The 26,379-nt window shown below is 50.6% G+C and overlaps 2 protein-coding genes across 2 annotated transcripts in view; one reads left to right on the forward strand and one right to left on the reverse strand.

The window, feature by feature from the left end:
- Nucleotides 1–8,660, reverse strand: part of LOC142818207 (uncharacterized) — a 115,434-nt gene extending 106,774 nt beyond the window's left edge. The window contains 5 exon segments of the mRNA XM_075916458.1: nucleotides 4,658–4,773; nucleotides 5,478–5,500; nucleotides 5,810–6,040; nucleotides 6,636–6,731; nucleotides 8,196–8,660. Coding sequence (XP_075772573.1) covers nucleotides 4,658–4,773; nucleotides 5,478–5,500; nucleotides 5,810–6,040; nucleotides 6,636–6,731; nucleotides 8,196–8,567 — 838 coding nt within the window. The 5' untranslated portion in view covers nucleotides 8,568–8,660.
- A 4,060-nt stretch (nucleotides 8,661–12,720) lies between these two features.
- LOC142824467 (uncharacterized) lies at nucleotides 12,721–24,171 on the forward strand. Its single transcript, XM_075916467.1, has 6 exons — nucleotides 12,721–13,190; nucleotides 14,276–14,391; nucleotides 14,959–15,018; nucleotides 17,836–18,036; nucleotides 19,222–19,335; nucleotides 20,217–24,171. Exons 2-6 carry the CDS (start codon nucleotides 14,283–14,285, stop codon nucleotides 21,509–21,511), a joined length of 1,779 nt encoding a protein of 592 aa, XP_075772582.1. The 5' UTR covers nucleotides 12,721–13,190; nucleotides 14,276–14,282; the 3' UTR covers nucleotides 21,512–24,171.
- The last annotated feature ends 2,208 nt before the right edge of the window (nucleotides 24,172–26,379 follow it).

Consider the following 26,379-nt stretch of genomic DNA (forward strand, 5'->3'; position numbering starts at 1 on the left):
GGCCCACCCCTTCTTGGAACTTCATTTTCTGTTCAGAAGATACACCTGTGACATGACCATGGAGATCATTGTGCTACTGCTGTTAAATAAGATAATCATAGTCATCACATCAGAACATTCCCATTGACGTGGCACCCAGCACACTTTGCAAAAGGTTTATTGCAGCTGTGTATGTCCATTCTTTTTGAACTAGAACAGGCTGGGCTTTGGCAGAGTGGTGGAAACACTGGGGACCAACTAACCAGGAAAGCACATTCCTGAGCAGGAAGAAGCCAATCAACACACATCTCCACTGTAGCTGGAAAAACAGTCCTAAGAGATGGCTCAGAAAGACACTGACCCTTGTGCACAAGAGCGGGATGAGGGGATAATGGATACGGATGTTTTGTTCAAAATAAACAGGCAGGAGGCTAAGGGGGTAGAACACATGGAACATGCATCTTGTTTGTGTCAATGTATGAGAAGTCACAAGAGGGGCATGTTGATGCTGGCTGAGGGGCAGCATTCTCACTGCTGACTGACTGGTACCGTTATTGGGTTGGAACAAGTCTCACTATACCTGTGCCTAAGGAGCTGGGACACTAGCATCCTGCTCCTTTTCACAATAAACTTGGCCGAGTGCCTTAGCCTCCAAATGGAGCCTGAATCTTTCTTAGCGGCAACCCTGAACTGTGCTACATGGATAAGCCGCAGGCTCTGACAGTGCTGCTGGCATCAGAGCTCCAGAAAGAGCCACGCTGAACAGCCATAACAATGCTCTGTGGCATTAGCAGAAATTCTATTGGCACTGCAGTCGCTGTGGGAAGAAAAATTATCGATCACAGCAGCACTGGGGAACTCTGGTGTAAATCAGGACCCAACTGTGCTATTGGGGTGCACATATGAAGCTAAGCATTATCACTCTTTAATGTAAGTATCTTTCCCAGCCCTGAGAAACAGCTCTCTCTTTAATAGCTATTAAAGAGAGAGGTGACTGCACACAGAGGCTGCGTCTAGATTGGAATGATTTTCCTGAAATGCTTTCAACGGAAAAGTTTTTCCGTTAAAAGCATTTGTGGAAAAGAGCGTCTAGATTGGCACGGATGCTTTTGCGCAAAAGCATCCGTGTCAATATAGACGCCTACAGGCAGAAAGGACTTAGGGAACTGTTTCACCTTCCACAAGGGGAACCTGCAGGCACAAAGATCAGACAGACCAATAGCCAGACCCAGACCTCTAGTACCTGCTGTTCCTGCCTAAGCCCTTCTACTCACACCTCCAGTCAAGGCATAAGATGGGCAAGATAGGGGGGAAGTGCACTGAGACCTTAGCTGTGGGAAGAACAGCTCCACTGTTACGTCCCTCAACCTGCTTTCCCTGGGAGGCAGTATGGAGGGGACAGTCTTTCACAGAAGAGCCAGGATTATTGGGGCCGATACTCATGATATTGGGGGCAAAGACAATGAATGATATTGAACCAAACCCAACCCAACCCAGCTACTCCAGAGCCCACCCAGCTTCCGATACCCGAGGGGACAGGAATCCTTACTCAGCCAGTTCACAGCCTCATAATTCTCCTGCAACACATCCCTGTAGAGGGCTCTCTGGCCTGGGTCCAGCAAAGCCCATTCCTCCTCAGAGAAATACACAGCCACCTCTTGGAAGCTAACCAGCTCCGCCACGGCCATTTCCTGTCCCTGGCTCTGAAGGCTGGGGGCTGAGCTAGAGACAGACATGGGTGTTCTGTAGCTTGGCAGGGGAAGAAGGCGAATTGGAGACATTTCAGAAGGGGCTTTAATCCTTTCCACACCCCCATTCTCCCCAGACTCTGTCCCTAGTGACGTGAAACATGTGTTAGATTCTGCCACGGTGGACAAAAGTTTTAGTCTAGATATTCCATTAACAGCGCACGGGACTTAGATCCCAAATCCATATTCATTTCTCTCTGCACCTGGCTTGAGTTACAAGATTACTGCATCTGCAACAATGGGATATAGTTCTCAGCACCCAGTGTTTCTGATAACAAGCCACATATTCACCTGCCTGAACATAGACATAGGTTAAATGCAGGCTGTTGTATTTAAAACCCTTACTCTTCATTCACAGATTTGCAGCACAAACTTTGCTCTCATCTCACAGAGACGTTATAATCCCTTTCCAAAATAGAGAATCAGTGAAGTTAAGCATCTGAATGGTGGTGTTATTATTAAATACGTGTGCTTACTATTAAACACTTGCGCTGAGTGTTTGCAGGATGAGATCTTAAGATTCATGGGATCAGAAGATATCCTCAGTCATGCAGTCTGACCTCCTCAGTGGCACAAGCCATTACACTTAGTCCAGTTACCCAGGCACAAAGCTGTTTCCCCCCAGTGATTTGAAGACATCAAGAGATGGGAGAATCCACCTGTTCTTTGTTCATTTGTTTCAGCAGCTAATCCTCTTCCCTATCCAACATTTGTGCCTCTTTTCTTGTCTGAAATAGTCTGGCTTCAGCTTTCAATTATTGGCTCTCACTGAGCCGTATCCACACGACAGGGTGGATAATTCGTTTTCATGGGGGGGCCAAATGGAAAGTGGGTGAGAACTGCACTCTTCTATGACATAAATGCAGGAAATGGAGGATCCGGGATGGGCATTGGGAGGAGGAGGATGGTTTGGGATACAGGACAGATAGAGGGGTCTAGGAGGGAGTTTTGGTGAAGGAGCCTTTCAGCCTATTTATTGTTTGAAACCAACCCCATACTGAAACAGACTGAGTAGTGAAATCTGAGCCTGAAGGTGCCGTCCGTTGTGTGCTTTAACTTCACCCCTTTAGCATCACAAACCTCTAGACCAGTGTTTCTCCAAATGACCTCAGGACCCCATGCAGCACCCCCGGGGCTCCTCACTGATCATTGGGTGATTTAGGGCTGTGTGCACCGTGGTCACTGGGTTTGGTTGGTAACTCCAATGACAATCCCATGAACATGCTTTCACAGGAATTCTCACATGACTTAAAGAATTTCCACCAGCAAACTCACCTTGTCTGAAAGCTCCCAGGTATTTTCCTCTTGCTCCCTCCAGCGCAGAGGGCAGCGTGTCTAGTGGGGGAAGGGATAAGAGAGGTGAGATTCTAGGCTCTCTTATTTATAATAATGTTCCCATGCTGAACTCTGCATTTCAATTCTATTAAAGACCAGACAGACTCACACTCAGGTATTTAGTATGAAAGAGTCTGAAACTTTCATTTCCTCTCTCATTTGGGCATCTCCCAGCAATGGAGCCAATATCCCTGCAGCCTCACCCCTGTCCCAGGAGAGGCAAGCTGTAAATAAGATTTACTCTTCCCTCCTCACCCCCTCCCACTTAGTTTCTCATTCACTTACTGCCTCTTATCATAACCTGGAGCTGTGGTGGTGGGACACATTGCTATTACACATTGCTATTACAATAACTTTAGCCATTTTGATCTCTGAATAGGAGGTGTCACATTACTGGGTTTTGAGGGGAGCAGCAAGATCACTGCTGCACCCATCGTGGGATGTTGGCCCCAGAAGTGGCAAAGGAGGGGCCATGTGAGGTGTCAAATAGAAGCCTACTTTCTTCTGATTTCATATATGCTATTCATGTGATTGTATAATGTTGGTATGTGAAGTTATAAGCATGTACTTTGTGTGGATACCAAATGTTTCTCTATATGTGGTTGAACTATACGCAAAGCTAACAAGCAAAGCTCTGGAATAATAGCCCTCTATAGGCCAAGGACACACCTCAGGAGTGATGGCTCATACCTAGGGGCTACCAGCAGGGAACACAGGGATAGGCCATGGGCCAGGTGACCTGCTGTAGCCAAGAAGAAACAAGGAAGGAGGGATAAATAGGCCATGTGGCTGACTCCATCTTGGTACTCAGCTCAGCACTTCAACCTAGAGGCAGCAGTGCAGGGATTGAAGGGCCGGAAAGAACTGCGGACCCATCCTGATCCTAGGATGCGCAACAAGGACTTAAGCCAGCAGCTGTAACATCTCTGCTAGAGCCTGCATCGAGAACTGGGAGATTCGATGCACGTAATGTACTATCCTTTAACAACCTTACTCTCATGCTTTTCTTTATTGTAGTAATAAACCTTTAGATGTTAGATGCTAAAGAATTGGCTCAGCGTGATTTGTGGGTAAGATCCAGAGGGTAAATTGACCAGGGATCTGTGGCTGGTTTCTTGGAACAGGACAGAACTTGTTTGGGTTAGGTGGGAAGGGATGTTAAGACCCCCCCACCTGTGCATGAGGCCTAGGGCCATCTGGGGTACAGATATTGCTGGGGTGCCGGAGGGGTTTTGCTCATGAGGCTTCAGGCAGGAAGCTGAAGCGCTCTGTGGAACTAGTTTCTGACCTGTTTGGAGAGGTCACCCGTCTGGGGACTGTAAGGAGCCCCGAAGTTGAGCAATTCGCCCTGAGCAGACACCCTAAGCTGTGCCTAGACACAGCCCAGTCCATCACAGGAGGTTCAAAGTTTGCAAACCCCTGGCTCTCTCTGCAAGCAGTTGGGTCTGTTCGCTCAGTGTCTCTAAGGAGAGCAGACTGATGTGGCCATCATTCTCCACGTGGGAATTGAGGCAGGGGAAGGTTGGCTTCAGAGGCCAGATTCAATAGTCTCAGATACTTGAACTGCTTTCCCCTCATCCATCCCTTCCAGGTACCTTTGAACTCCCTCAGAGTCTCCGATAGAGCAATCGTTTTCTGGGAGAAACCTCTGACTTGTTCTTCTAGTTCAGGGGAAATCTCTTCCGGCAGCTGGAACTGCCCCATATCACACCTGGACAGAAACAATTCCATGTGATTGTATGTCGTTTACTGCTGATAAGTTCTGGCTAGTAAGTCTCAGCTCTAACAGGCCTGGAGTTAGAATTCCTCCAATTCTCCCAGCATGAGAGCAGGGGCAACACATCTCATGGCCATGCAACCTTCCCCTCAAAGATCCCATTTCAGTTCTTCACTTCTGGCCTGGGGAGACTGGTTGGGGGAGAAAAGGGGAATAGAGTCTCCATGGCCAACTCACTCCTTGGCCTTCAGATGCTGAGGGACAGGAGGTTCCCATGTGAAGGGCTGAAGGAATCCGTCCACTAGGGATTAGACTGAGACACCAGCTCCCTTCTCCACAGCTCCTTCCGCACAGGTCTCCAAACAGCCCTCAAGTGGGACAAGCTCTTGATCCCTGCTGTCCTTGGCTGAATGTGCTCAGTGCCCAGCGCCCAGCAATGACAGGCCCATGTTCCACCCCACAATCCTGTGGCAACCGATCCCCACGGAAGTGACAGCTCTAAGAAACACTTGGTCAGACTGTGCCCTGATGGGGAATTCCAGAGTCTTCAGTGTGAGGATGAGACCCTCAGAATTAAATGCATCAGAGATATTTATGTCTAACATATGGCTGTAGATCTCTGGAGAGATGTGGTGCTAACATCCGCTCCAAGCCTTTTCCCTGCTCTGTGCAGTGTGAGGGGAGTGAGAGCCACGTACCTACTCAGGGTGCTTCTGACGTCCTAGAAAAAAAAAGACAGAAGAGAATCTCAGCCCCATTGGACACACACAGGGGACCTCTGAGAAGGGATTTTGCAAACCTAGGAAGAGAGGCCCTACCCTGGCCCCAGGAACATGGATCCCCTGAGTGAATGGGGCTTTGCCATCTCTAATAGATCTGTGCCTGTAACTCTACAAAGCACAAGAGTCATTCACATGGCAGCAATGCACAAGGTGTTACACTGAGGCCTGACAACTGGGACCCAGCACTTGTGATTCAGGAGCCCCCCTTCACAGTGTGAGGAGTTGGGATGTTTGCCCCTCAGTCTCACCTGCAGGAATTCACTTGCTGGCTTCTGACATGTCCCCTCCAGCTCCCCGAGCCCCTTGCTGATACGGGAAATCTGCACGGAGAGGTTCCTGACAGTGTCAATCTGGAACCTCCCAATCACCTCATCTAATTTCTCCAGCTGGGCTAGGAGTTGCTGCTTTTGTTCCTCCAGAAACTGCAGCAGCTGCTGAAACTCAGCCACAATCATCTGCCTCTTGGCTTGGGTCCATTTCTGTGTGAAAACAGGGAAAGGGCTGGTTGGGGGCATGGATGGAGCCCACAGCCCTTTCACGGGGAGCTGAGTGCGCAGTAGGGAGAATTTATTGGAAAACTCTAAAATTTGCAACATTTGCCTCTTTGTGATTACTTGGCAGATGCGTCTCTTCCAGCATCTCCTTTGCCCCGTGTCCCTCTGAAAGGGATGTTCCCATGTCTGTCATGGGCAGCATCTTTTGTTATTCATGGGCTCTGGGAATTCATATCCAGAGCACCAGGAGGCAGGACTCAGCACCAGCCTGACAGAGATACCCAGGGAGGGAAAAGAAGCAAACATATAAATGCACCAAGTGAGCAGACAGTCTTTCAGCAGCACATTCAGCTCACTTGGGGAGGATGTCTGGGAAAGCCACAAAGCCACAAAGGATGGACATTAACTCATGCACTGACACAGATGCTCAAGGCCTTTTTACACCTGGATCTCAGCCAGCAATTCATGATCCAGGAGAAACACAAACAAGCCGAACCTCACCAAGGCCACACAGGAGTCTGCCTCCTAACACAGCCCTCCCACTGCCAGTCCCTGCTGGTCCATAGCCACAAGCACTTACCAGATACTCCTGGCTTTTCCCTTCTGCTACTGTTTTCCTTCTGAGCAGATTTTCTCTCTCCTCCCTCAGAGTCTTCAAATGAGTCTCCAATTTTTCCTGAAGAAACAGATATAAGCACGAGGGCAAACCACATTAGATGTTGGGAGCCCATTTATCTGCCTTTAAGAGAGTCCCAGTTTTGAGGAACTCTGACCTTGTCCAGCAGGGACTCAGCCCTAGACATGGCTTTGTCCATAGAAAAATACACAGCAGGGGACTGCGGATGCAGCAGGACACCTACGAGCATGGGGGACAGATCGGTGGTGCCACCTTCATAAAGAATGATGCAGGTGGTTAATAATACTAATCACGTAACCAATGGGAAAGCCCAGCAGCTGCAGACTGACGTTAGCTGCCAGAGGCAAGTGGGCACTTCAGGGGCAGTGGGGAGTTTGAGCAACTTGCTGCCCCACCTTCCCTTTCCACAGTTTGTCTAACTGGACTGTGACCTGCTCAGAGCAGGGACTTTCCCGTGCTGGGTATTGTGCAGGGTCACTGCGGATCTGTAAGGCAAATGACAGCTTATTATTCCTGTTCATCCAATCAGTAACAGCTTGTAACCTCCTCTTCTCTAGTCCCAAGGCAGCTCACTGACAGAGTGGCCTGTAGCTCCTTTAATCTAAATCTCTCTGATTATTAACACCTTCCCTTGTGCAAACACCCCTCCTGCCACCAGTGAGGGCTGGGTTTCAGGATTTAGAGCCTCAGAGAAACATTTCCCACATCAGGTATCTGTAAAGACTTGACATAAGTTGCCACAAAGCCAGAACATTTACTTTTTACTGCATCTCTTCAATCATGAAGGCTTTACAGAAGTGGTCACCAACCAATAGATCGGGATCCACAGGTAGATCTTGGAGCCTCTGACAGGTGATCTTGACTGGTTTGGCTAAGAGGCTATCAAGTGCAGCACTTCAGTTGCCCCCTCTCCCTGCTGCTGCACATCTCCTGCCCTTTGCCTTGGAGCTGTTTCCTTCTCCCACCCTGCATTCTATCTCCACAAACAGAGGGAGTCTGTAGGCTGCTTTTGAGAGTGGTGCTGGAGTGAGCCTTCCTTAGACCCACTGCACCACCACAGAGGAGCCACCTGTGGTAAGCAGTGTTCAGCTGGAGCCTGTATCCTGAATCCCTGTTCCAGTCATGTACCTCTCCTGCACCCCAAGCCTCTTCTCTAACCCTGAGCCCCCTGAGCTCAAACTGCCTTACAGAGCATGAACCCCCTCCTGCACCCCAACCCTCTGCCCCTGCCTGATGAAAGGCAGAAAGGATGGGGGAGGGAGAAGGGATGCAGTGAGCAGAGGCGAGGCCTCGGAAAAGGGTCACAAAGGAGGCGGGGCAAGGGTATTTGGGTTTGAGGTAGATCCTGGGTTGCACTTAAATTCAAAAAGTGATACTTTCAAAGGCTGGAGACCACTGCTTTACACTGGTTGGTTCACATCTGTGGCTGGTAACAGTCAGTGAAATTAGCCTGTAATTAAAACCCAATGTTATTTCCCATCACACTGGACAGCCGCTCTGTACCTTGTACTCCTGGGCAGCTTCCTGTTTGGGCACCACTGTGTGAGCCTGGGATCTGTCACACACCACACAGATGGGAGTTTGATCCTCTTCACAGAACAGCTTCAGAGCCTCCTGGTGCTCCCCGCACACCCCGTCCCATCTTGCTCTCTTTGATGACTGGAAACTCAGCGGCTTGGCTAGTTCCACCACGTTTGCCAGCTGCCGGTTGGGCCGGAGGGGTCCCTGCTGCTCAGTGTCTCTGCCCTGAGGGCTGAGGGGGGCCTGGCAGGAATTGTGCCCACACTGCAGAGCGACAGGGGCTGTGAAATCCTCCAGGCAGACGGGACGCGGCGCTTCCTCCCGGACACTTTCCACGGGGCTCTCTGCAGCCATGGCTGCCGCTGGGCTGGGACCGGGGCCGTGTCACTGTCCTGAGCTCAGCAGTGGGGGGGCAGGTCCGGGGGGGGGAGGGGCAGGTCCGGGGGGGGGGGGCAGGTCCGGGGGGGGGGCGGGGAGGGGGGGGGCGGGGTTTAGGCACCAGCACTGAGGACAAAAAACCCATCAAAATTAAAAACCGAAAAAGCCCCAAAAGCTTCGCTCCCCCTGCAGGGTCCATTGGGCCTCCCCCGCTAACCGCCCCGGCCAGAACCGCCCCCCATCGCTGCGCCCCTCAGGCCAGGGCCCCTCCCCACAGCTCTGGTTCCTGCCCCCCACTCTGCAGCCCCCTCACAGCCCCGCTCTGCCCCGCCCCCGCCAGGCCAGCGCGAGCATCAGGGGCGACCGCAGCAGCGGGGGGGCGGCCCGATACCCAGCGCCGGACCCACCAGCAGCGAGTAACGGCCCCAACGGCCCCTCACAACGGCTCCCGGCTCAGGGAGCGCGGCGCATGCGCAGTAACCGCGGCGCAGTCTGGTCCCTTTCCCTGCCCGCGCGCGGAGCGATGGGCGGGACCCGCCGAAAACCCGACCGCGGCGGAGTAGAACGGGGCGGCCCGTCAGACCGCGCATGCGCAGCAGCTCCGTGACTCCCAGCAGACTCCAGCGCCAGGGCTTAGCTCAGACCGGGCGCTGCTTGGCCCCGCCCCCCGGCCAGAGGCTACTTTCGCTTCTCGGAGGCCGGGCCGGCTCGCAGGTGGGGCGGGGCTTTTGCAGCGCGTGGAGCGACCCGGGGGATTCCCTCCTCGCCGGGCTGGGAGCGGGGGCGTGTCCCGAGGTGGGCGGGGCCGGCGCGCGCTGCTGGGGTTGCAGGTTCGCTCTGGGCCCCACGGGCGGGGGGGGGGGAGGCTGCAGCGGGTGCGCGCGCGGGGCGCTGGGACCGGCCCTTTGTTGCGGGGGCGGGGCCGAGAGATGCCCACGTGGGCCAGTCCCGGCTTCTGCCCAGCGCGTCTGGTGGGTCCCGGGGCGGCGCGCGGAGGGGGGCGGGGGATGCTCACCTGAGAGGCGGTGCCACTGCGGGCTCCTTCCCGGGCACTGCGCATGCGCAGCGGCTCTGGCGCCGCCCTGGCCCGTCTCTGCCCGCGCGCTGCGAGTGTCCCGAGGGGACGCGGCTCCACGTGGACTCAGGTCTGGTGGGGGGAGGGGCGAGCGGGGACTCGGGGAGGGGCACTGGAAGGGGGAAGGGGCAGAGGGAGGGGCTTGTGCTGAGGGGAGGGGGAGGGGGAGGGGGATGCAGGGAGAGGAGGGGGGAGGGGGAGGTGCTGGAAGGAGGGCGGGCGTGAGGCGGGCGGGGATGGAGCCACGTGTGTGAGGGCAGAGGGGCATGAGGGGAAGGGGGGCAGAGGGTGGTGGGGGGGGCATCAGGGAAAAGAGGGCAAAGGGGGCGGGGCAGTGAGGGAAGGGGGAGGCACCGGGAGGGGCAGGGCTAAGGGAAGGTGAAGGTGCCAGGGGATTCTGGGGGTGACGCAGAAGGGGAGGGACCAGCACCAGGAGGAGAGAGGCAGGGCAGGTTTGTAGAGGGAGGTGTTAGCTCCCCCCTCCTCATCCCCTCTCCTAACATGATCAGCGTGGGGCTACTGGAGGAGTGGGCACAGGGGGACACACCCCTTTTTCTGGTTTTTCTCCAAATGGGGGAGGGGGGAGAGGCCACAATATTGTGCTGCCCTGAGCCCTGCAAAACTCTCATCCGCTCCTGGTGGTTAAAGCAGTTTCCCCAGTGGGGATGAGACATGAGTCAGAGAGTGGCTTAAACATTTATTGTAATCCTATATGCAACTCAGAGGGGCTGAGCAGGCTAAGGAGGGCTGCAGAGACCCCCTGCACTTCGCCCTGCCCACTCTAGCTGTATGTTTGTTCTCACTGCATTTTAAAGGTGTTTAAAATGTAAAAAGAGTGTTATAGACAGGACAGAGTCTCATAACTTTTCTCTTGTCTTATTCCTGGGACTCACAGACTTGCTCTCCTGTCTCTGCAACCCATATTCATTGTTTTCCTCTGTGCAAATGTAATGCCTTGTACTGTAACTACTCTGTGCAATGCAACGCCAAGTCCTGCTACTTTGAAACAAATGTCACTAAAAATCAAAGCTGCTGTTAGCTTCAGGTCCTCAATTATTTCACCAAAACATTTCTGAATGGTGCACTGAAGTCCATCTACCAGTGGCCTTAAGAGGGCATCTTGTTCCTTTGCAATTTTGAAACCATCAAGTATAATTTAAACTTAAAAAACAACAAATGGTCTGGTAGCACTTGATAGACAACAAAATATATGGATGGTATCATGAGTTTTTGTGGGCACAGCCCACTACTTCAGATGACCGGAGTTTTGAGTTTAGGTTGTACAGACGTATTTGTTTTGGCTCTGCACAGCCTAAACTCAAAACTCCAGTCATCTGAAGAAGTGGGCTGTGCCCACGAAAGCTTGTGATACCACATATATGTTTTGTTACCCTATAAAGTGCTACCAGACTGTTAGTCTGTACAGGATGAACTGAAAAAAAAAACCTCTGCTACCCCCTGAAGCTGGTATAATTTACGCAGCTGCACTCCATTCCATTAGTGTACTTATCTGTGCTTGGATAATATTTAGTGCTTTCACCAATGGGCCCATAACCATGGCATATTCTGCCAATAAAACCAGCTCTGCTAGATTCAGCCTTTTGACCAGCCAATACGTGATGTTAATAAAAATACAGAATGATCAGCGGGGGGGTTAACAAAAAGAAAAGCATAAAGCAAATAACTACTTCTTGCATACTAATTTGGAGTCCTGGGAACACATTTCTCATAGACCTTTCTTGTTCATTCCGTATGCACCGAATTCTCTCCACACCCATGAACACAGAGTTCCATCCTTTCTGGCATGGCCAAATAAACTGGGGCTATGTCTACACTGGCATGAATTTCTGGAAATGCTTAAAACAGAATAGTTTTTGTTATAAGTATTTCTGGAAAAGAGCATCTACATTGGTCACAGATGCTTTTCTGGAAAAGCCCTTTTTCCAGAAAAGCATCTGTGGCCAATGTAGATGCGCTTTTCCGGAAAAGAGCCCCGATTGTCATTTTTGCGATCGGGGCTTTTTTCCGGAAAAGACTACTGGGCTGTCTACACTGGCCCTTTTCCGGAACAGTGTTCAGCAATAAGGACTTATGCCCGAGCGGGAGCAGCGTAGCTTTTCTGGAATAGCGGCTGATTTTGTACAGTAGAGCATCGTTGCTTTTCCGGAAATTCAAGGGCCAATGTAGACAGCTCGCTGCTTATTCCGGAAAATCAGCTGATTTTCCGGAATAAGTGGCCCAGTGTAGACACAGCCTGGCTTGCATTCTGCTTCCACCATTTTTGCTCCAATTGCTGGGTGTTCAATTTTACTTTATAGTGCTTAGCATCTGGCAAAAATGGGCCTGGCCATCTTTTTTTAGGGGTCATTTGATTCTTCTTGTACCACATCTATAAATGAAACTAGATTCTGCATGTGGCAGGCTCAATGTTGGTGTTTTGGTACAATTTATTCACGGTTGTTATTGCTGTCAGGGACAGCTTCAGTTTTTTGAAATTCAGCTTATCAACATGAAACCCTGTTGTTGAAAACACAGTTGAAAGACACATCTCCCCCCCCCCCCAAACAAACTTAAGCCACATTAATATGTCCCCCAATTGATATACCATGCTGGGTAAAATACATTGAGTGGATCCTGGGGGAAGCTGTGATTCCACCCCTCAGCCAGACATCCTCTGGTCCATCCCTCTTTCCTGCCCCCTGCACTCCAGGCCCCCCATCCAGCCCCCAGCTGCTCTCCACACCTGAGGATTCCCCTGCCCTTGGCCCCATGACTGCACCATGCCAAGCAGCAGGGCTGGCAGTGGGGCGGCTGTTCCCCCCAGGCACTGGAGGAATTGGGTGCGAGAGGGGGCAGAGGGGAGGGGACTTGGATTAAAGTTAGGGAGCCTGGTCAGTGGCCAGCCCTGTTCACCATGCTGCCCAAGAGTGGTTCTTGTTCTGCCCTGGCCCAGCTGATTCCCCCCCCCTCCCCCCCGAGTTGCTCCAATGCTAAGAGCCGGATATGCTGACTCAGGGACTTGCGCAGGGGCTGGCAGGGAGCCTATGGAGCCGCAAACTGGGTGTTCGACAGCGTGGGCCAGTGGCGCTGCCTGGCATCTCCAGGAGCCTGTTGGGCCAGGGGCTTCCAGTCCCAAACTGGACACCTGTCTCCTTCATCCCTCCCCCTCTCACCCTGCCCCCATCCCCTCACAGCTCCCCTCTCCGATCCCTCATTATTTCTGCTCCTCAGCTAGAGAGACCCACTATGCAGGCACAAGTGTTGGTGTCCAGCCATCCGATCTGGGTGTAACTCGGCGTGTGCATTGCTGCCATGCGAGTGACTGTTGTGCTTTGCAGTCACAGTCACAGGCACAGAGCTATTGGAGATGGCAAAGCCCCATTAGGTCACGGAATCTATGGGCCTGGGGCTAGGTCAGGGCGTCTCTTCCTCATATTTGCAAAATGCCTTCCCTGTGTGTGTCCAGTGCAGCTGAGACTCTTTTCTGTCTCTTTTCTCTAGGACATAAGAAACAGCTTGAACAGGTAGGTGGCTCGCACGCCTGTCATACTGCACAACTCGGGGAAAGAGGTTGGAGCTGATGTTGGCACCACATTTCCCCAGGGCTCTACAGCCAGATGTTGGATAGAAATGTCTCTGACTCACTTAATTCTGAGGGTCTGACCCTTGCACAGCAGACTCAGGAATTCCCCATTCAAGAGCAGTCTGACTTCAGATATTTCCTAGAGCTGTCACATACCTGGGGACTGTCTGCCTCAGGACTGTGGGGCTGGAATATGGGTCTGTAACTGCTGGGCACTGGGCAAATTTAGACCAGGGCAGCAGGGCCCCAGAGTCTGTATTACCTGAGGGCTGTTTAGAGACCTGTGTGGAAGGAGCAGGGGAGGGAGAAGCTGGTGTCTAAGTCTGGTTCCTAGTAGGTAGATTCCTGCAGCCCTTCACCTGGGAACTTCCTGTCCCTCATCGCCTGGAAGCTAAAGAGTGAATTAGCCATTGAAACTCAATTCCAGTTTCACAGGGGTAGCCGTGTTAGTCTGAATCTGCAAAAGCGACGAGGAGTCCTGTGGCACCTTATAGACTAATTGAAGTGTAGGAGCATAAGCTTTCGTGGGCAAAGACCCACTTCGTCAGATGCATGTAGTGGAAATTTCCAGAGGCAGGAATAAATATGCAGGCCAGGATCAGGCTGGAGATGACCAGGTGGATCCAATCAAGGAGGATGAGGCCCACTTCTAGCAGCTGATCTGGAGGTGTGAATTCCAAGAGAATAGAAGCTGCTTTTGTAGTTAGCAAGCCATTCACAGTCTTTGTTTAATCCAGAGTTGATTGTGTCAAACTTAAAGATGAACTGTAGCTCAGCAGTTTCTCTTTGAAGTCTGGTCCTGAAGTTTTTTTTCAATTCCAGTTTTGTCCCCAGCTGGTCTCTCTGGGCCAGAGGTGAAGAACAGCAATGGGACCTTTCAGGGGAAGCCATGGACTGTGTTGCCTCTGCTCTCAGGCTGGGGGAATTCAAGGAAATCTAACTCCAGACCTGTTAGAGCTGAGACTAGCTAGCCAAATCTTATCATCTGTAAATGAAATAGAATCACATGGAATTGTTTCTGTTCAGGTGTGAGATGGGGCAGTTCCAGCTGCCAGAAGAGATTTCCCCTGAACTGGAAGAACAAGTCGATGCTTTCTCCCAGAAAACGATTACACTGTCAGAGACTCGGAGGGAATTCAAAGGTACCTAGAAGGGATGGAGTAGGGGAAAGTTGTTTAACTATTAGAAACTATTGAATCTGGCCTCTGAAGCTAACCATCCCCTGCCTCAATTCCCACATGGAGAATGACGGCCCCATCATGCTGCTCTCCTTAGAGGCACTGAGCAAACAGAGTCAACTGCTTGCAAATAGAGCCAGGGGTTTGCAAACGCTGAGCCTCCCGTTGGTGTCAAGGGATCAAAATAGGTAAAGTTAATGTCATGGCAACATCGTCACCCCAGCACAGGTCTAGGTTATGACAAGAGGTGGTTAGTGACTGAGAGAAACCAGGTGGGAGGGGATGAGGAGGGAAAAGTAAATCTCACTTTCAGTTTGTGTCTCCTGGGGCGGGGATGAGGCTGCATAGATGTTGGCTCCATTGCTGGGAGGTGCCCAAGTGAGAGAGGACATGGAAAGTTTGACCTTTTCATACTAAACCCTTGAGTGTGTCTCTGGTCTCTGATACAAATGAAATGCAGAGTTCAGCGTGGGGACATTGTTATAAAGAGGAGAGCCTGGAATCTCACATCTCTTATCCCTTCCCCACCAGACACTCTGCCCTCTGCACTGGAGAGAGCAAGAGGAAAATCCCTGGGAGCTTTCAGACAAGGTGAGTTTTTCAGGTGGAGATTCTTTAAATGAGAAAATTCCTGTGAATAAATCTTCAAGGGATTGTCATTTAAGTTACCAACCAAACCCAGCGACCATAGTGCACACAGCCCTAAATCTCACCCACTGATCAGTGAGGAGACCGGGGGTGCTCAGTCAGTTTCAATATGGGGTTGGTTTCAAACAATAAATAGGCTGAAAGGCTGAGAGCTGACTGGCTTCCATGGTATCAGTTTGTTCATGGTGAGAAACTGCCGGATACGCAAGGGCTCTTCGGTCTAGTGCAGGCCTGAGCAAAATACAGCCCATGGGGCGGATCCAAGTCGCCAGGCCATCTGATCCGGCCCACTGATGCTTGGCGTGCAATGGGCTACTTCCATACTTGCAACTTCCCACCTGCAAGCCACTCAGAAAGCGAAGGTGAGCCTGGAGGGTGAAGGGGGAAGGCTTCAGGCGCTGCTTCCACCTCCAGGACAATCTCATTGGCTGGTTTCTGGCCAGAAAGGAAGCACCATGCCCCCTCCTCTCTGGCTCATAGTTATTCACTCACCCACATGGCCCTGCTGCCTGTGCGAGGGTTGGGCAGGCTCCTTGCCTGCCTCAGAGAGGTGCTTGGCTGCTGGCCGGGAGTCACTCAGGTAAGTCTCCTGGCCAGAGCTTGCCTCTGGCACCCCAACCTCTCTCTTCCCCTCCTAATTCTCTGCCTCCCACTCCTGCCTCCCACTCCACATACCCAAACTCTTTGTTCTCTTCCTGCATTCAAGTATGCAAGAAGCTCTTCATGGTCAGAAACCCTCAGCTCCCTATTTGTCCACTCAGCCACTTTTCTAAATTAACCTTACTTTAAATATCTCATGAGTAGTTGGCTAATCCAGTGCCCCAGATCACACCTGCCTCCTTAACCAAACTTCTTCCCAGACCCCTCTTTCCCTCCTGCATCCCAAACCCTCACCCAAAGCTCCTTTCTTCACCCAGTGTCCATCCCATTCGCTGTATTTCCTGCTTAATGTCTTGGAAGAATGCAGCTCTCAACCACTTTCCAAAATCTTGGAGTGCCTCTCCCCCATCAAAATGAATTGCCCATCGTTGGTCTAGTGCAGGGGTCTCCAAACTTTTCAGCCCGAGGGCCGCATTAACTATCAAACAGCAGTTCGGGGGCCGACTACACACTTGAGGTCCAAATAAAAAAGAATCAAAACATGGATGTTGTTTTTAATTATTTATTTAATATTATTTTATTCAGTTATTATATAATAACACATTGATACACTACACATGAACACCTGTATTAGGGTGAATGGTGAAATTGTTTCCTGGATGCCAAAATAGAACCCAGCCCACTAGTGACCTCATGAGAGAGCTAGCCAATAGGATAAGAACGCACTGGCCAATAGGGAGCAATTGTCCACGCCAAGTCCCAACCCCTCTTGCTGTGAGGGACGCGCAGAGCCCGGGCTCGGCCGTCGGTCCGCAGGGCGTGTGGCCGTCCGTTGGCGGCTCCGATCCCCCGCAACCCTGGCCGGGGAGTCTCGCTGCCCAGGGCAAGGGCTGCGCGGGTCCAGAGTCCCTCCTCCGTCCCGCTGGCTCCTCCGGCTTCCCTCTCCTGGCTGCCTGCCCAAAAGAAAGTGAGTGCCGGCCGCCCCTGTCCTTCCGGCCCCTCCCCCTTTTGAGCCGGCACGCACGGGGCGTGCCGCTCACCCTGGCGTCCCTGCCCCTTCTCCTCCTGGGTCCTGCCGCCTTCCTCGCCTGCCGCGCCTGCGGCTGTGCGCCCTCGCTCCCCTCCCCGTGGGCTTTCCCCTGGGCTCCGCTGCGCTGCGCCGCTCGGCGCTTCTCCGGGGGAGGGGCTGTCAATGTGGGGAGTTTCTTCCCCGCCCCAGCTCTGCGGCGCTGCGCCGCTCGGCGCTTCTCCAGGGGAGGGGCTGTTAGTGCGGGGAGTTTCTTCCCCGTCACAGTCTCCACGGGCCGGATGAGAGGGCCTCGCGGGCCGCATCCGGCCCGCGGGCCGTAGTTTGGAGACCCCTGGTCTAGTGGATAAAACTCAGTGAGAGCCAATAACTGAAAGCTGCAGCCGGAGAATTTCAGGCTAGAGAGGAGGCAAAAATATTTGATGGGTAAGAGGATTCACTGCTGAAACATGAGCAAAGAACTGGTGGGTTCTCCATCTCTTGATGTCTTCAAATCAGCACTGGGCAACTTTCTAGAAAACATGCTGTGTGGAAACTGCTTTGTACGTGGGTAGCTGGGCTAAGTGTAATGGCTTGTGCCGCAGAGGGGACACACTGCATGGCTCAGGATATCTTCTGATGCCATGAATCCATGAATTTTAAGATCTGGTCTTGCAAACACTAAGCACACGTGTTTAATAATATGCATCTGAATACTCATATTAACTTCACTTCCTCTCTCTTGTGAAGAGAGTTTATAAAGTCTATGTCAGATGAGAGAACCAAAGTTTGGGCTGCAAATCAATGCATGAAGACTAAGGATTATAAATTCTGCAACCCAAATTAAATTAAACCGATGTTCATGTTCAGGCAGATGAATATGTGACTTGTTAGCAGAAACACTGGCTGCTGAGAACTGAATCCCATTGTTGCAGGCAAAGTAATGTAACTCAAGCCAGGTATTGAGAGAAATAAATACGGCTTTCGGATCTAACTCATGTGTGGTGTTTATGGAATATCTAGACTCAGCGTTTGCCCAAAATTGCAGAGTCCAGCATGTTTTTCACCAGGGACAGAGTCTGGGCAGAATTGGGGTGTGGAAAGGATTAAAGCCCTTTTTGAAATGTCTCCAATTCCCCTTTTCCCCCTGCCAGGCTACAGAACACCCATGTCCGACTCCAGCTCAGCCCCTGGCCTGCAGAGCCAGGGACAGAAAATGGCCATGGCGGAGCCGGTGAGCTTTGAGGAGGCGGCTGTGTATTTCTCTGAGGAGGAATGGGCTCTGCTGGATCTGGGCCAGAGAGCCCTCTACAGGGATGTGATGCAGGAGAATTATGAGGCTGTGAGCTGGCTGGGTGAGGATTCCTGTCCCCTTGTGGAACAGAAGCTGGGTGGGCTCTGGAGCAGCTGGGTTGGGTTTGGTTCAGGGTCCTTTATTGCCCAACCCCCCAATATCAGCAGTATCTGCCCCAGTAATCCTGGCTCCTGTGTGAGAGGAGGTTTAGTGACATAATAGTACTGCTGCTCTTTCCACAGCCAAGGTCTCATTGTGGTTCCAGCCATCTTGCCCATGTTGTGCCTTGGCCGTAGGTGTCAGTGGAAGGGCCCAGGCAGGTACCAGAGTTGTGGGGCTGGGTGCAGCTGCTCTTAGTGTCTGCAGGGTCCCCTTGTGCTATTGTGCTGAGCCCCTGGAAGGAAGGCGCCAACTCAGAGTTCTTCCCTGCTTCTGGTAGATTCTGTGCAACCCAGAGAGACACCAAATGGCAAGCCCGACTGGCCACAAGAGGAAGGCTGCTGCTGCTGGCAGAGTATAACCAAGGCTGCAGAAGGGGAGCTGAGCTGCAGGAGCATCTATGAGTGGCAGAAAAGCAGCCCGTCCTGTCTCCACCTTGGTTGGCCACAGGAACAGTTGGCCCACCATGGCACAGTCAGTCAGGATCAGGAGAGTGGACCATAGGCAGGGCCTGAAGTGGCCAGCCAAGGATTCATTTTCCTGATCAGACAATTCCCCTGTCTCCTTCTGGCTCAAGTAGAGCATCTGAGCCCAAGAGCAGGGCAAGTCCAGCCCCAAGCCAAGAGCTTTGTGGGCAGAGCCCGTAGGGCTCTAGAGCTCTGCTGGGTCCTTTCCCTCCCAGCCCTAGAGTCCTGACATGTGGCAGCTCAAATATGAGTCCTGGCTAGAGGCATCTGTCAGTCCTGAAAGTCTTAGAGCTCTCCCCTTATGAGCTGTGTGTTCCTGTCCTGCCCAAGTATGGAACAGGCCCTAAAGGAGACTGAGTTGTATCCTGCAGTGTGCAGCAGAGCGCTCAGTTCCTCATGGGACTCAGCTGGGCTATTCCCAACATTGTAGTGGGGGGGGGGGGGAGGGCGGTGGCTGAGGAATTAGTGTGTCCTGGGATCTTGTACGAGCCAGAGACCAGTCTCTGGAAGGTGGGGAAGGAGCCTGTCTGGGTAGGAGACTCAGAACCTGGCTTTGGAAGCAGGAATGGCGCAGACCTTAATGAACAAGATCAGCACTTGGTTAATTGCTCCCTAAATAGGATTTCCAGTCTCCAAAGCTCATGTGCTCTCCTGGATGGAGCAAAGGGAAGAGCTGCAGATCCCGGATCTCCAAGGCAGTGAGGAAGGGGAGATAATCAGTGACACCCACACAGGTGAGAAATCAGCTAAACTGACTCAAACCAATTTCTGTGTTCTCATAGCAGATGTTGGTTGTGTGTTTTCATCAAGTCTGACTGGCCCTTCAGCCTGTCGTCAACTCCAGTCTGAGAGTGCCAGATGGGGAAATAGTTATGGGGAAGCAGGGTGAACTCGGCTCATGATTATTGAATCTTTCCAACCATTCTTTGGGTTTCTCCCCCATTTTCTATTCACCATTCAGAATTTTTATTTCAGCTCAGCACATAGAATCATACAATTATAGGACTGGAAGGGACCTCGAGAGGTCATCGAGTCCAGCCCCCCGCCCTCAAGGCAGGACCAAGCTCCGTCTACACCATCCCTGACAGATGTCTATCTAACCTGTTCTTAAATATCTCCAGAGAGGGAGATTCCACCACCTCCCTTGGCAATTTATTCCAATATTTGACCACCCTGACAGTTAGGAATTTTTTCCTAATGTCCAATCTAAACCTCCCTTGCTGCACTTTAAGCCCATTACTCCTTGTCCTGTCCTCAGAAACCAAGAGGAACAAATTTTCTCCTTCCTCCTTATGACACCCTTTTAGATATTTGAAAACCGCTATCATGTCCTCCCTTAATCTTCTTTTTTCCAAACTAAACAAGCCCAGTTCATGAAGCCTGGCTTCATAGGTCATGTTCTCTAGACCTTTAATCATTCTTGTCACTCTTCTCTGTACCCTTTCCAATTTCTCCACATCTTTCTTGAAATGTGGCGCCCAGAACTGGACACACTACTCCAACTGAGGCCTAACAAGTGCAGAGTAGAGCAGCAGAATGACTTCACAAGTTTTGCTTACAACACACCTGTTGATAGAACCTAATGACTCCTGTGTGGTTCCTCTCTCCATCCCAGCAGGTGATGAGATGCTGAATGAGAACAGTGAGAGGAGTCTTCAGGAGGAGGGACCTGAGCAAATGGCTCCATGTGGGGTATTAGTGGAAAGATCTGAAGGGCATGTTTCTCAGAGTCCTGAACAAGGAGAGACTTGTGACAGTCAGCGTAGTCTACAAAGGCAGCAGGGAAACCATCCAGGAGCAGGACAGGATAAATCCAGTCACAGGAGCAGAAGGTTGAAAACAAACACAAAAACTGTTCAAAAGAAAATCCCCCATCAACATTCACCTTGTTCTTGCAGTGACTGTGCAACTCTTATTAAACATGAAAGAGCCCACACAGAAAAGAAACCCTTCAGTTGCTCTGACTGTGGGAAAAGCTTCAGTCAGACCTCAACCCTTGTTAGGCATAGGAGAGCCCACACAGGAGAGAAACCCTTCAGCTGCTCTGACTGTGGGAAAAGCTTCAGTCGGAGATCACACCTTGTTAGACATAGGAGAGTTCACACGGGAGAAAAACCCTTCAGCTGCTCTGTGTGGGGGAAAAGTTTCAGTCAGACCTCAACCCTTGTTATCCATAGAAGAGCCCACACAGGGGAGAAACCCTTCAGCTGCTCTGACTGTGGGAAAAGCTTCAGTCAGACCTCAACCCTTGTTATCCATAGGAGAGCCCACACAGGAGAGAAACCCTTCAGCTGCTCTGACTGTGGGAAAAGCTTCATTCGATGGTCTCATCTTATTAACCATAGGAGAACCCACACAGGAGAGAAACCCTTCAGCTGCTCTGACTGTGGGAAAAGATTCAGTCAGACCTCAGCCCTTGTTATCCATAGGAGAGTCCACACAAGAGAGAAACCCTTCAGCTGCTCTGACTGTGGGAAAAGCTTCAGTCAGAACTCAACCCTTGTTATCCATAGGAGAGTCCACACAGGAGAGAAACCCTTCAGCTGCTCTGACTGTGGGAAAAGCTTCAGGCACAGTTCACACCTTGTTAGACATAGGAGAACCCACACAGGAGAGAAACCTTTCAGCTGCTCTGATTGTGGGAAAAGCTTCATTCAATGGTCTCATCTTATTAACCATAGGAGAGTCCACACAAGAGAGAAACCCTTCAGCTGCTCTGACTGTGGGAAAAGCTTCAGGCACAGTTCACACCTTGTTATCCATAGGAGAGTCCACACAGGAGAGAAACCCTTCAGCTGCTCTGACTGTGGGAAAAGCTTCAGGCACAGTTCACACCTTGTTAGACATAGGAGAACCCACACAGGAGAGAAATCTTTCAGCTGCAATGACTGTGGGAACAGCTTCATTTGATGGTCACAGCTTATTAGCCATAGGAGAGTCCACACAAGAGAGAAACTCTTCAGATGCTCTGACTGTGGGAAAAGTTTCAGTCGGTGTTCACACCTTGTCATCCATAGGAGGAGTCACATGCGGGATAAACCGTTCAACTGCTCTGACTGTGGGAAAAGCTTCAGTCAGACCTCAACCCTTGTTAGACATAGGAAAACCCATATGGAAGAAGCTATTCACCTGCTCTCACTATAGGAAATGCTGCAGTCAGAAGTCACACCTTGTTATCCATGAGAATTCTCACAGAAGAGAAATCCTTTAACTGCTCTGACTTTGGGAAATGCTATAGCGAGAGTTCAAGTCTTGTTGCATATAGTTGAACCCACGTAGGTGAGAAACCGTATAGTGGTGGTGAGCAAAATTTTTGTCTGTTGACAGAATGCAGCCTGCCTAAGGCTTTGATCCTGTCCACAAGGCAGTGCCAGGCCCCACGTCGAAATGAAGATGTACTGAGGGAGAAGGAGTTTAGCCCAACCCCCTCTTCATGCTTTGTAACCACTAGAGAGGAGGCAGCGCTAGGCTGAGTCTTTGCTATACAACCTGAGGCCGGCACTAGAGGCACTGCTGGCCTCAAGGGCCACATGGCCATGTCAGGGGTGCCTCTGGGGCTGGTCCTGGGCTGCATGGCTGCAGCAGCAACACCTCCAGCCCTGGACTGAATGGGTGCAGTAGTGGTGCCTCTGGTGTCCGGGGCTGGTCCTAGTCTGTGTGGCTGCTGCAGCAGCAGCAGAGCCTCCCTCGAGGGTGACCAGGACAGTGTGACTGGAGATGTTGCTGTAAGAGGGCCCAAAGCCAGGTAATATTGGCTGTTCTTCCCAGACACTCCCTCCCAATCACCTCAATTCCCTTTTCTCCAGCAGCCAGCACCACCAGCTTGCACTGACACCCTCCTTTTTTCTTGCACCCTCTCTCCTGGCCACACATTGCATCTTCTCCCTGGCCAGACACCTGCCTGCTTCTGCATTCCAGATCCTTCCTTGAGTCCCCAACCCTTTCTTGAGGCCCCTGTCACATTATTGGATTTTAAGGTGAGCATACTCACCTTAAGATCATTGCTGTGCTCATGGGAAACTGTTTGCCCAAAATTTAGTACAAAGTGGTCTATGCGAGGTGTTGCTGCAAGGGGGCCCAAAGCCAGGTAATATTTGCTATCATTCCCCATATATCCCCTCCCAATATCCTCAATTCCCTTTCTCCCAGCAGCTAGTACCCCCAGCTTGCTCTGACAGCCTCCTTTTTTATTGCACCATCTCTCCTGACCACATACTGCACCTTATTTCTGGCCAGACACCTGCCTGTTTCTGCATCCCAAATCCCCAAAACCCCAACCCTTTCTTGAGGCCCCTGTCACATTATTGGATTTTAAGGTGAGCATACAGGTAACTGCTGTGATCACGAGGAACTGTTTGCCCCAAATTTGGTACAAAGTGGGCCGTGTGAGGTGTCAAACAAAAGCTGATATTGTGCTGATTCTGTGTATGGTATTTGTGTACTTGTTTGGAGTTTGTATGGGGAGTTATGACTATGGGCTCTGCTGATGCTGTGTATGGACTGCCTGTCATGGGGACGGAATGTCCAATGAGTGACTATGCTAATCAGTATAGCTCCAAGGACAATGGTTCTCAGGGTGGCCAATACACACCTGAAGAATGTGCATGGAAAGCTGCAAAGCAGCCAGAGCACAATGGCTGCTGGCATATGAAACAGGTCACTTGACCATGTGATTAGCTCCAGCTTGGGAGACACCAGAAATGAATATGAAATGCCATGAGGGGGGCTCCATCTTGTCTTCAGTCTTGCTACTTATCTGAGAAGCAGCCTTGCTAAGGACAGAGACACGGGAAGGATTGCTGACCCATCCTGACATATGATGTACCCCAAAGACTTATGCTAGTAGTTTGTAACATCTCCACTAAGATCCTGCATCAAGAACTTGCTGATTGATGTATATAATATATTCTCCTTAACAGCCTTATTCTCAACCTTTTCTGTCTTTTATTAATAAACATTTAGATTCTAAAGGATTGGTCCACTGTGATCTGGTGGGTAAGATCTAAAGTATAAATTGACCAGGAATTCATGGCTGGTTCTTTGGAACCGGGTGCGTCTGTTCTGGGTTGGAAAGATTGGGCTCTGTAACCCCTCACCTCTCTGTAAGCCCAGGGCTGATTGTGGCATAGAAAGAGCTGGGGTATCTGAGGTGTTTTGCTCATGAGGCTTCCTGCAGGCTGGATTGGCAGCTGAAGGGCTCACTGTGACTGGTTTGTGGCCTATTTTGGAAAGGTCTCCTGTCAAGCGCTGTCAGCAGTCCTGGTTTTGAGCAATTTGCCCTGAGTGGATTCCTTCAGCAGTATTCAGGCTCGCCCTGGCCCGGCGTAGCCAATCACAGTCCTGCCCTCTCCAAACCTTCTGTAGATTACTGTTGCTAATGGAAACTCACTGTTAATTACATAATTAGTCAAGCCATTTTGCTGGGGCTACATCTGGGCAGTTGCATTTGAATTATTAAAGAGATTAAACCTTTTAACTTTCTCATGTTAGTTGATCAAACTTTATTTTAAATTAAGTAAAATATTTATGTCCAGTACACACTGTGGAGGTAGGCCTCACTAGCCTGGCCACAGACTGAACTGTACGCATTGTACAGGAGCGAGCTTCCTAAGCAAATTGAGCAAGAAACCACAATGCTGTTAAACAAAAAATCGCACTGCTTGCATTTTGTTATCGGGTCAAGCAGATGTTACCATCTAAGAGTAAAGTGCCTTACTTCCTCTTTTCTCTGTAAATTTCCATTGTGACTTTATAAGAAGGTATAAATATCTCAGGCAATTGAGTGTGAGAAGGGGCTTGTAACTCCCTGCCATCTGCAACACCCCCCCACACACACCCCAACTGGGATATTAAAATGGTTTTGTCTAACTTGAACCCTAAACCTAGCATGTGTTTATTTCACAACAATTCTGATGCCGTGACTCAGATCCACACATCCTGCTTTTCGTTCAGGAAAAACCATGGGCCACTCCCTACCTAACTCCAGGCACCACAAGCAAGGTGAGGGGCCTTTTAAATCCCTACTTGGAGAATCAGTAGAGGGCTTCCGGTTGGCTTCAGGTGCTTGGTGGAATAGCTGGATCCAAACCTTTAAACTCAGGTCAGTTCAAAACCAGTGTGCCTGCTTTAAAAAAAAACAGTTCTGTCAGGAATTTGGAAATAAGAACGTTCTGGTGGGAGAGTCTGGTATATAAGTCCGGTTGTTAAATCATGCGTTTGTTGAGTGTGTGAATGTATCTGACTGAGTGCATGATTCCTGAGAAATGAGCATTGAGTCTTGTCACCTCCCTGGGATAGACTACTGGGGCATCCGTCAGCCACCCTGGCTGCCCGCTGTGAAGGAGCAACCAGCTCTAGCAGTTAAAGTCTCGGACGGTATGAGGTTTCAGTGGTGACTAACCCCATTTACCCCTCCCTGTCTCTAGCTACTTCCTGTTACTGGGGGGGTCAGGATCACCTTGGCGACAGTAATCGCGGGATGATGCCTGGACAGTGCAGACTTCCCCACCTGTGTTTCTCTGTGTAAATGAGGTAATAGGTACTGGACAGTCAAAAGAGGTTCCTGTTCCCCCTTAAGGGGACTCCAGCATACTATGGCTGTGTCTACACTGGGCCACTTATTCTGGAAAATGAGCCGCTTTTCCGGAATAAGCTGCGAGCTGTCTACAGTGGCCCTTGAATTTCCGGAAAAGCAACGATGCTCTACTGTACAAAATCAGCCGCTATTCCGGAAAAACTATTCTGCTCCCACTCGGGCATAAGTCCTTATTCCGGAACACTGTTCTGGAAAAGGGCCAGTGTAGACAGCCCAGTAGTCTTTTCCGGAAAAAAGCCCCGATTGCGAAAATGGTGATTGGGGCTCTTTTCCGGAAAAGCACATCTACATTGTCCACAGACGCTTTTCCAGAAAAAGGGCTTTTCTGGAAAAGAAGCCTGCCAATGTAGACGCTCCTTTTCCGGAAAAACTGAAAACGGAATAGTATTCCGTTTTAAGCAGTTCCGGAAATTCATGCCAGTGTAGACACAGCCCTCATGTATGTGCATTGCTCACCTAAAACTTGCAAGTTTCTGGATAAGTGGGATGTGTACACACAAAATGATTCATCTAGACAGTTTCTGGTGAAAGGTACTTTTAATATTGGTAAAATAGTGCACTTGAAGGGTACCTTGGAATCCAGAGGATCTAAGATACCCCAGGTTCAATGGGATGCCTTTTTCAATTGGTATGAGGTGGTGTCTAAAAGTGGTGTCTAAAAGGAAAACTGAATTTCAAATTAGGAGTCTAAAAGACTCGCAAAAAACAAAAAAAAAAAGTAAAAAAATCTTAAATTACATTTAAAACAAATCAAGAAAAATTGGCTATTCCTTGAAATCCAATCTTCAGTGGTATAAGAAAACGTCCAAGCGCTTAAATAACGTCCAAGTGCTTGGTCTTCCTCTTGCTTCTAATGTTCTGCTTTCTGTTAAAAGCATTTTTGGAAAAAAGCATCTAGATTGGCACGGATGCTTTTCCACAAAAGCACTTTTTACGGAAAAGTGTCCGTGCCAATCTGGACATGCCTTTGCGCAAAAAAGTCCCCATCGCCATTTTAGCCATCGGGGCTTTTTTGTGCAAAACAGTACTGTGCTGTCTATATTGGCCATCTTGCGCAAATGATTTTTGCAAGAGGGCTTTTGCCCGAACGGGAGCAGCATAGTATTTCTGCAAGTACACCGACAATCTTACATGAGATCATCAGTGTTCTTGCGGAACTTCAAGCGGCCAGTGTAGACAGCTG

Source organism: Pelodiscus sinensis, unplaced genomic scaffold (genome assembly GCF_049634645.1).
Source record: "Pelodiscus sinensis isolate JC-2024 unplaced genomic scaffold, ASM4963464v1 ctg35, whole genome shotgun sequence".
Lineage (NCBI taxonomy): Eukaryota > Metazoa > Chordata > Testudines > Trionychidae > Pelodiscus > Pelodiscus sinensis.

Bases quoted from the DNA above. Each gene is read 5' to 3' on its own strand.
- LOC142824467 (XM_075916467.1), top strand. From the start codon at position 14,283: ATGGGGCAGTTCCAGCTGCCAGAAGAGATTTCCCCTGAACTGGAAGAA. The intron at 15,019-17,835 runs GTGAGTTTTTCA...TCCCCCTGCCAG, and splicing joins CCTGGGAGCTTTCAGACAAG to GCTACAGAACACCCATGTCC. The intron at 19,336-20,216 runs GTGAGAAATCAG...TCTCCATCCCAG, and splicing joins AATCAGTGACACCCACACAG to CAGGTGATGAGATGCTGAAT.